Source organism: Sardina pilchardus, chromosome 4 (genome assembly GCF_963854185.1).
Source record: "Sardina pilchardus chromosome 4, fSarPil1.1, whole genome shotgun sequence".
Taxonomy (NCBI): domain Eukaryota; kingdom Metazoa; phylum Chordata; class Actinopteri; order Clupeiformes; family Clupeidae; genus Sardina; species Sardina pilchardus.
Window position 1 is genome coordinate 27,558,750 of NC_084997.1, and position 10,763 is coordinate 27,569,512.

The 10,763-nt window shown below is 40.4% G+C and overlaps 1 protein-coding gene across 1 annotated transcript in view; it reads left to right on the plus strand.

Annotated features, from left to right (window-relative positions):
* The first annotated feature begins 6,853 nt into the window (after nucleotides 1–6,853).
* The window catches only part of LOC134078923 (uncharacterized), a 21,216-nt gene continuing 17,306 nt past the window's right edge, over nucleotides 6,854–10,763 (plus strand). Inside the window, exons 1-3 of the mRNA XM_062535089.1 lie at nucleotides 6,854–6,893; nucleotides 6,993–7,144; nucleotides 7,984–8,352. Coding sequence (XP_062391073.1) covers nucleotides 7,075–7,144; nucleotides 7,984–8,352 — 439 coding nt within the window. The 5' untranslated portion in view covers nucleotides 6,854–6,893; nucleotides 6,993–7,074. The remainder of the gene's footprint in view (nucleotides 6,894–6,992; nucleotides 7,145–7,983; nucleotides 8,353–10,763) is intronic.

Sequence of the window (10,763 nt, forward strand, 5' to 3'; positions counted from 1 at the left end):
ACTTCACCGCCTCCACCACAGGGTAAATATCTGCTTGAATGACGGTTACTGGACCACACACTAAGAATAGTGCTATTAAGCTCTGTGAGGGTGAGCTCAAAGATGCATCTATTTGAAATATCGTCTCCACAGCGAACTTTAATAAGGTCCTTCCAAGAGGTGAAAGATTGGTCATTTTCACAAATGCATAGGATTTGGTCTGATCCTCCAAGCTCTTGCCGGAATGTACTGAAGGTCTCAAGCAAAGGATCCTTTGTATCAGTGACGTCAGAGAGCAGCAGAAATATGACTAGGAATCTCTTGGGAGGCAGGACTTCACTTCGGCACAAGAGGGAAACTGCATCACGAACAGAAGCTCCCTTTTCAGTTGACCAGGAATTAATGTCTGAGGGCTTCTGTTCATTGATGCCACCATTGCAAAAAATCCAGCTGGTGATTCTGGTCAATTTCAATTTGCTTGCAATGTCCTCCACTGATCCAGTTATTTTATACTCTGCTGGAGAATGGACACTTGTGTTTCGATCCTCAAAAAACTTCTTTAAACCTTTCTCTGAAGACTCTGGATCAAAGTCTAAGACTGCTGTCAGGTTCATGTCTAAAAGAAAACTCAAGGAATCAAGTTGGCCTGGATGTGATTTGTTAGTTACTAGAATGTATCTTTCAAAATGGGATTTATCCAAAGAATGTGACCCACCAGTTATCATTTCACATAACTGGGAACCCTGGACACTATCTCTTACAATTGCGACAAGGGGCTTTTCCTCAGCTTCCTTTCTTTGTATTGACATGTTTTTGTTGTACTTCTCCATAGGTTTGGACACAGTGTTTTGCCTCAGAAGATCTCTACTGCTGGTGTTGTCTCGGATGTAGAAAGACTTAATCTCTTTTGCATCTCCCTTAGCTTCTTTGTTCTTGATTTTTCTTGACTTTCGTGAGTCTACACTGTGGACTTGGTTGAAGTTCTCTTCACAGACAGAAAATATTGGTTCTATGTCTACTTCCATGACATATTTTTCTGAAGATATCATATCAAATTGAAGCTCCTCAACAAATTGAGGTTGTTTGATGCAGTCTTTTGCTGCCGTTACATATCTATGCTCAAAGTGGCCATCAATCATCAAAAAATCTTTGTCTACAACACTAGATCCTAGTATCTGACCATGCTTAAAATCTGGCAAGTCCCCTACACCAAAGTGAATGGTGCCATTAGTGCGACTGTACATACAAGCTGCTGCAAAACGTATGACTTCGTCAGTGAATTTCTTCTTGTTGGCTTCTGTTGTTGTATGACATGTATTGATGTACGCTTTAAATTCATGACATGGCTCAATCAAATCTAAGGGCCCTGACTTGGATATGTCAACACAGCTATTAATACTGTATCTGTAAGGTTCATGGAATCGATGTAAAGGCTTACGTGGATCCCCTGATTGAACTCTTGGATCATTTGACTTCTCAGTTTTCTGTTTCACAAATTCATCTCTTTTATGAATTATCAATTTAGCTGGACCCATTGGAATACCTGCTCCTTGCAAATCCGACTGTTCTAACAGTAAAATACTTTCTCCATTAATTTTCTGCTGATACATTATATTAGCACAATCTTCATCTATGAGGTCAGTAGTCCATTTTCTGACATGCTCTGTAGACCAGCTTTTGATCTCTGCAGGAAGATCTCCAGCAAGAAAGTCCCCTTTTTGTCTTCCATCACCCTGAAACCAGAACATTCCAAATATCAAGATGTATGACATACTAGTAGAGACATGAAAGCAGACATCTGGGCGTTGCAATGCATATGACGATATATTTGGTTAAGGTTTCAGAATAAAATCCTACAGGATAGTTTTATGGCGTCTTTTTTGAGTCTGCTGACCAAAGCTTTTTGCATGTCTAAACATTTTGAGTCAAAAACTTTTGCTTGCAGTCCAAAATGTTTTACACTTCTAAAAATGTTGCTGGCAAATCGAATTTTGTCAAAAAGTTTTGAACATCAAAATCTTTTGAGACAAAACATTTTGACTTCAAAGTTGTCAGGACGTAATGGGTGAGATCTACACAAGATGGGTTTCTATTGGTGGGTTTACATCGGATTGACTGCATGCCTGCTCTTCTACTCCTTGCAGCCTTTTCTGGCCTTTTTTTGGTCTGAACGTAGCATAACATTACCATGTGAGTTTGAAGAGGAGTTAATGAGCGATATCAATGTTTGATGTTATGTTACAGCAAGAGGAGAAGGTAAGTCTCACTTTGGTTACTGAAACAGTTTTAAATTTAGCAAACTAAGATTTACTGATTAACTGATTTCTATTATTTAAGTTACAGCTGCAAGGATTAGGTTGCAACCATGACAATCTGATGCAAACCCACCAATAGAGACCCATCTTGTGCACTCTTAAAATCAATGTGTTGAAAACCTTGTCTCTATCTGGACACAGTTTCTGTTGTTTCAGACACTTTGCTTTGGTTATTTGTTACACAATATGTGTTGAAAATAATACAACATGGATTGTTTTTTAAAACATATCTGTGTCCAGATAGGGACAACACAGTTAGTGTTGTTTCCACATTTGGTAGATCCTGCCCTTTACGCTTTGTTCAACTTTGAAGTCAAAACTTTTCGCTTTTTTTTTTATTGGAATCATATTTTCTTCATACGAAAAACAACAATTGCTCCATAGTTTCAGGATGAAAGGTGCTAGTGCAAAAGACACGAGCGATAATAAAAAAAAATCTTTATATTTAGTCATGTCTTGATTACATGTGAGACTACTTGACTTCTTGACTTAAGATATGAAACAAACTACTTGACTACTAACTGCTTACAAACTGCTTGAGTTAAGATGTGAAGTATTTATACAATCTCATACCTCAGCTTTGTTATTTTCAGCCATCCTTGAGTCCATTCAGTAAGTGAAACTCAACGGTGCTTCATTGAGACTGCAATAAACAAAATTAAGAGTTTCAGAGATGCAGCATGTAGGAATAGACACACACTGCTGGAGAGTTGAACACAAGCTGTTGGAGACTTGGCTTTCAAAGACATGGTTATCCTTATGGTTATCAGTACACAGGTAGGACATGTAGTGTAAGTAAGTATTTTGATCCCGTGAGGGAAATGTAGTCTCTCCATTTATCCCAATCCCTGAATCAGTCGAGGTGACGCACACACTAACCAGGAGCAGAGAGGGGTTAGGTGCCTTGGTCAAGGGTACTTCAGCCGTGGAAGTGGGCATGGGAGAGCAGTGCTCAACCACTTCCCCAGCCCACATCTTCCCACATTTTCCCCTCTGCTCAGGGATCAAACCCTTCGGTCTGAAGCCCTAACCAGTAGACCACCTGCCCCCACAAGAGACAAGGCACCTGTATGTGTGGTTTCCAACTACGGATCTGTGCCTGTCCAACATAATATTTCCAAGGATATATAGCCATAGTCACACATAAATTACCCATAAGATCATTATCGGAAAATAATTCCCGACAGGATGAACAGAACCCCGACAGAATTCCCTGTCGGGAATTATTTTCCGATAATGATCGGCGTTCTATACATTATCCCTTACGTATTGTACACGTTCTACCTACAAACACTTTGCTTACATTCTACCTAAAACACTTTGATGACCAATGACCATGACCAATGACCAATCACCTGGTCGGACATCCATGGCAAGTTGTTTATATGTTATTGTAAGAGCACATTATCAAAAGTGATGTGTGGGTTGGTGCACTACACGCTTCCCTCGTCCAGCACACATCCATGCAAAACCAGCACACATCCCACAGGCATTTGTCTTGTTATCTGATTTATCAATTGCTGTTTTGAGTACAATTTTATAAAATGAATAAATGACTCGCCATCTGTGTTTTTCATTTTGGTCTTACAAATGGATATAGAAAAAAAACAAGTGCATTTCTGTTTTCTTGATTGTTGGCTTTAAATGGAAAAACAAATGAGTGAATGATACATGGATCTGCAATTTGGTATTCAATGTTCACTTTTTGTTAATATATTTTTCAAAATAAAACATCAATATTCAGTTTTTTATTTATTTTATTTTGAGTAGTGTAATGCCCCTTATCTGTATCTGTTTTGGCCTGCAGGGGGAGCTGTGGACGTTCTTTTTGAACTGCACTTGCGAACACTCTGTGCAGCCCTGCTCCTTTGCCTTTTACACAACCACATGTTGACCTACACAACAGTTTTGCATGGCCTTACACATACTGACCTTGTGAAAATCTTATGGTGGAGACCCCTAGATATCATAAGTTGTACTGAGGCATCTCTCTACAGTTGTGGTTATCGAGAAGAGTAGCAACCCTTGTATGTGGATTGTGGACCATAGCATTTAATTATATAGCAGTGCTTCGCCCCCTATATAGTCCCAAGTAAATACCTGCCTAGGAAATGGCCTCGTCTTAATCTGCATTGCCATTTGAAGACAGAGGCCACAAGAAGTAATTCAAATTGTTTTGTTGTTATTGGCTCACCTTTACTCACGTCATACTATCCAGCAACAAAGGACTCCATTCACTATGCTAAGCTAACCTATAGCAGGGGTGCTGCCAGACTATGACAGTGCATTCACAGAGATAAAAATGGTTTTGCTCACTTATCTAACTCTACGGGAGACGGTGAATAACCCAATTTTCTAAAACCGTGGCATGTTGCTTTAACAATATGCATAGCGCCACAGAACCCAAGATATGATATACAGTAACATTGAGGTTGGAGCTTAAATAGTAATTCCTCGCAATCATCAGGATGTTAATGACCAAGATTGACTCTGAAATGAGACTTACCAATCGGACTCGCCAACTGATGAATTGCTGATGGAGAAGTTTGATTTGATGAAGGTTTTTAAAACACTTCAATGCAGATCAAAGTGATGTGAAAAGTCCATGTAAAATGTAGCCTGTAGGATCTGGGCAACAGCATGATAAAGCCTCAGGAAAAGGGTGGTGCAAAACAGGCTATGGAAACCCTATGATAGTAAATCAAAGTTCAGTATGCCCATAAAACAGTAATAAAATTATTATGAGGCTCATTAATGTGTGTGATGTCTGTGTCAAAAGGTTAAAAATAAATCTTGGAATTTCCTTATTATGTTTTTCAATGAATAACTTTATTGTATCATATAAGCCTAGGCCTGTGTGGGATTTCATAGCATATTTAAGACTCTAACATACTGTACACCTATGACCATCCACCTACTATTGTGTCCCTCTTTTGCTTTCAAACCAGCCCTGACCCAGTTAGGCATGGACTCCATTACCTCTGAAGGCTGTGGTATCTGCCACCATGTTAGCAGCAAATCCTGCAAGTCCAGTAAGTTGTGAGGGGGGCCTCCATGGATCAGACATGTTTGTCCAGCAACTCCAAAAAAAGCTCAATTAGATTCACCAAGCAAGATTAGATCACCTTGAAGTCATTATTGTGTTCCTCACACCATTCCTGAACCAGTTTTGCTCTGTGGCAGGGAACAGCGTCCTGCTGAAAGGTGTTTGCCATGTATGGCGATTTCTGTGTATTTGTGTGTGGGGGGGTGTGTTCACCACATGAGTGACAGGGGTCACCCTTGTAATTTTACCGCCTTACATTGTACGATTTTGGTTTGTCTTCACAGTCGGCGACTACTTTTCCAAAGTCGGACATAAATCAGAGTAGTTGTACTGGAATCGTGGCCCCGCTGGCCCGCCCGCCCCTGCTAACGGCAATATAAAACATGATATTATCGCAAGTATCATAGTCTGTGACTAGTTTGTGTCTTAAAAACTCTATGACTTGTCCCTAGATGTGAGAGGGTCTGGGACTGTAGTCTTTGAAAATTATTTTCCAAATCTTTGCAAAGTCTGTAAATGTAAGGAGGGCTAAAGACGGTTAAGAGAATTCCCTGCAGTGATACAGGACATGCACACACTCATGCCTGAGTCGTCAGGGGAGACCACACACACTGAAGCGCTAGTGACAGCAACATGCAGATGCTGGACTGCTGTGTCTGTGTTTGTGTATGTGTGGGTCATAAGAAAAAGCAGTGCTGTAATCTTTATTCATCATAAGATAAGATATACTTTATTGCCACACAGTAATGTTGGTGGGAATTGTTACAGAAAGAAAGACAGAAAGAAAGACTAAACTAAATAGATAAATACAACCATTCAGATCAGTTTTGTTCAGGAGTCTGACTAAAGGTAAGAAGTCAAACTGCAATGTGCTCTTGAGGACACTCTAACAAGCTGGTGGTTTGGATGAGATGGGTCTCTTCATTTGGTGAATCAATAGAGCTAACCTGCAATGCAACTTGCCATAGGTACTTAGCTTCAATTTACACCCGGATCTTCTTATATGAGCAAAGATTTCAGCTTTGGGTACTTTTTGTAGGTGAACTTCAGGGGTCAATGAGCTATAAGAGACCCTGCAACATTGCCAACTAGTGGCAAAACCATTCCTTTACCTCACTCTTCCTGAATCAAGAAGTAAAGACAGAAGTTATGGATAAACCATGAGATAAAAATGTACCTGTTTCTTTATGTGGGGATATGTCCACTCCCTCATACAAATGATTTAAGAAATGTAAAACTGGAACACATCTACAGCAGTTCCAGTAAGTCACAACAGTGTTGCCTACAGTATGAGTTACTGTAAAAATACAATACATAGCCTAAAGTAAACAGTGTATGTTTTATGTGTGGGTGTGCAGCAGGTGTTGGGGATACCCTTGTACTTTCTCAGTGCTTCCTGTGCGGGTAAGACAGTTAGGGGACTGTTAGGGGAATTCCCTGTAGTGAGACAGGACGTGCACGCTCATGTCTGAGCCTTCGGCTAAGACGAGTCACTCACGCTGAGATACCGGTGACAGCAACACGTGTTCCTCATCCTGCAGTGAAACAAATCCGTAAGTTTCTGAGACGTAAGGATATCTCCATTTGTAGGCTCCTAGTCTAAAATGCCTGTGCAGATGGAAAAGTTCTCCTGTCTGTGTGTGGTCATGCAGGTACTATCCTAAGGATTGTCACCCAGCTGAGACTGCAGGTAAACAGAGAGACATACAGTACTCCAACAGAGACGCACCCAAGATGACAGTCCTGTGTCTGCTGATCTTGATCCCCTTGCTTGGTCTTGGATCCCTCTGCACTGCAAATGAAAGTAAGTCTCACTCCTCCTCCTTCATCTCTCCATGCTTTTCTCAATCTTTCTTTCTCACCTTCATCCATCATTCAGTGGGCTATATATTGGCAATCTAAAACACATGGTCACTGGTGAATAGTTTAAGCAAACATCGGGGTTTGTCCTGTCCACATTGGGTTTGGTTATGAAACGTTATCAAACATCTGACACATGGTGCAAGGAGGCCGATGAGACACCTGTCATTTTGCACAGTGTGACTTCACCACAAACACCACATGGTCACCAGCGTTTGAAGGAATCTGCTTGCACTCGAGACTGTATGGAACAGGTATTAGACCTAGCAGAGTATGTGGCCTACACCTGCATCTGCATGTCACGTGTCTATTATTTTAACTAACTTCAATGTGGTCTCATACTCAATGAAAAAAAATATATATATACACAGTTACTTTCTCTATTGACGATAGGTTACCAACAAAAACATAGCCTGAAAAAAGTAACCCTTACCCCAACAATGTTCGGATTATGAATAAAAATCCTAAGGACATTAATCCTGCAGAGGAGTTGCTGCTCACAGCTTGTGACAGTGCCTCTTCAGCTGTGCTCCATATGTGCCTCTCGCCTAATCACTTTTAACCGCCATTACCAAGTTGCAAATGATGGTGAATAACTGCTAATTGTGAGACGTATGTCATAATATCATGTCATTTGTAATGTTTTACATGGATGTGCGCTGGTGCGCGTTCCTGTGGATGAGTGTCGTGAAGCAGGGTGTAGTTGATGCTGTTGATAAAGCAATTCTTTTTGTTTTTAATTTTCTTTATAAGACTGCCCTTTGATTCTGTTCTCATCAGCAGCACTCCCTCTCAGTATGGCCTCCCAGATCAACACTACAGTGGGCCAGTCAGTGCTGCTGCCCTGCTTCATCTCCCCTCTGAAGGACACCCGGGTCTACTGGCAAACAGCTGAGGACAGTAAGGGAAACGTTTCGGTGCTCCACTTCATCAATATGGGTGTGGGGGAGCTTCAACACCAGGCTCCTCAGTATCAGAACCGGACCTCTGTGGACCTCAGTCAGGCGGCTGCTGGAAACCTGAGTCTGGAGCTGAGGAACGTGACCGAGGCGGACAACCAGACCACTTTCTGCTGCCTTTACTCTATAGCGACGCAGGTACCGATGGAAGTCAGCAATGTCACTCTGATGGTGTTGCAGGAGCCTGATGTTGGTGAGATATGGCTGTGTTTTTTTTCTTAACTATGGATCATCTGTTTGTTTGTTCATTCATTCATTCATGTATGGCCCATAGTATTCCACTCTTAGATCATTCATTCATTCATTTATAGAGTTTTAAATCCTTTTCTTCTCTTCAGGTAGTTAATAGGAATATAACAATATTATTATTAAGCAATAATATTATAGTTAGTTAGCAACGGTCTGTTATCAAGAAATATCAGACCTCTGAACGTTGGGAAGGCCCATTCAAGGCAACGGAGCATTCTGCAGCATTATGAAGAGCTGTGTAATAATATAATACAATATATATTAATAACAGTTATTGTGCAATATGAGTTGCTTATTTAACATTACAGAAGTTATTTTGAAGATAATTAATTTGAGAGCCTTTCTCCCTCATTATGTCTGACACAGAGTCTACAGCTCCAGACCCTCCAGTCCCTCAGTCCTTCCCTTGCTGGGCTACAGGACTGCTGATAGGGGCTCTTCTGTTTCTGCTTGCCTGTGGGGCAGTGGTTCTCTACAAAGGTAAGGGTTTGTTTTTTTCCTTTGTCTAGAAATATGTTAATGTGTACTGTCACTTACAAACCCACAACTTACTAATGTTTCCCAAATGCTTGTGCAGTATCTCAGTATCCCATGTGTCTTATCATACTGTACGCTAAGCAGAGAGAAACACGCCACCTATGACCACTTAAGCTGATATTTAAAACATTTGACATTTGTTATTCACACTAACTGGCATGTTTAGCAAAATGTGATATCAAAAATAAGTTGGGGTGTTTCCATTTTTTTCATAGTTCTTCAGAGGCGGACTGGACATATGACAGGTAAGATTTCTGCAGCCTGCATTCCATCAGTTATCCATTAATCTAATTAACCTTCACAATGAACAACCATCACCATGGTAATCTGCACATCATTATTTCCCTACAGTTACTGAAGCCAATGGAAAAGCCAGTCAAGAACTAGATGCTGGGGAATTGCAGGAGTTGACAGTGATCGGCAAAGCTAATGGAGAATAGGAAAAGAAACTGCAGAGTAATAACACTCCATTCGCAGAGGATAAAAATAGAAGTTTCATTTTTCTTTCAAAACGGACAGTACACGCTGCTATCATACTGTATCTGGTGTAGCCAGTTCCATTGATAATACTGGAAGCTACAGTAACTGTTGTGGCAGACGCAACACGAACGAATCGTTTGAGTTGCGTTGCGCAATGTTGTATCCTTCCCGTAACACTACTGAAGAACAGCCATAGCTGATGAGGAGGAGCGAGCCCATGGGTGTTTCCCCAGAGACACAGAGAGCTGTGTCATTTGTGCAAAAGTGACTGTAAATTGCATGGACAGTATGGCACCCATTATACCCAAGTCAACGTTTTTCATGGGAGGGGACAGTTGAGTGTATTGCATATCTCTTTCCATCAAGGGCCAGAGTACATGGACCATACCTAATAACTTGAGTATCACTAAGTTCTTAGGACATCTATTGATGTCAGGAAGTAAGCAATTTCATGGGGAGTGTGTTTTGAACATGTGCAAGCTGGTCTTCCGGGCATAATTCAGTAAAGATGAGAAAAGGAGGTTACGAGAAAACACAGTCATATTTCTCTCTCTCTCTCTCTCTCTCTCTCTCTCTCTCTCTCTCTCTCTCTCTCTCTCTCTCTCTCTCTCTCTCTCTCTCTCTCTTTGTAAAAAAATCCCTTGACTAAGCCCATGTAATGTACACCTGCATTGACTTCCTCATTTTCTTTGTCAAGTGACTGACAACAGAAGAGAGAGAGTGAGAGTGAAACTGAGATTAATTTATTTAATTCGTTTGAAATTCAAAATGAAAAAATCTGGTCATGGAGTATGGAGTCTAGTATGAGGACTATTTTCCCTCATGTGATATCCGTCAAAGCATGCTTTTTACATCCAACTGACATCTTTTTAAAAACATATTATGCTCCCTGGCCAATTGCGGTGGTGTATATGTTTGTTTGATGTCTCAAGGTCAAATAGTGAAGGAGAATAACATATTTATATATTAAAATAATTTAAGTTGAAACAAATACAGAATAAACTGAGTGAAAAGTCTCCAATCCAGACATCAGCAGCAGCCTAATCTTGCATGCAGACAGACCTTTCAGCAGGACAATAATATATATAGTATATGTAAACATTCAACCCTCAGAAGATGCTATTTTAAATGTGAAAATTAAAAATTCTTCTTCACAATTATTCTGGAATTTGCATTATTTAAATAAAGTTGATGGAGTGACTGAATAGGATGTCAGGAACTGTGTAAAGGAATTTCAATGCATTTAGCATGTTTAGCATAGCAAAATATTATTTAAACAGCACACAGGACTATCAACTATTCTTTCATATATAATGTCACCACCATGCAGTGTTGTGT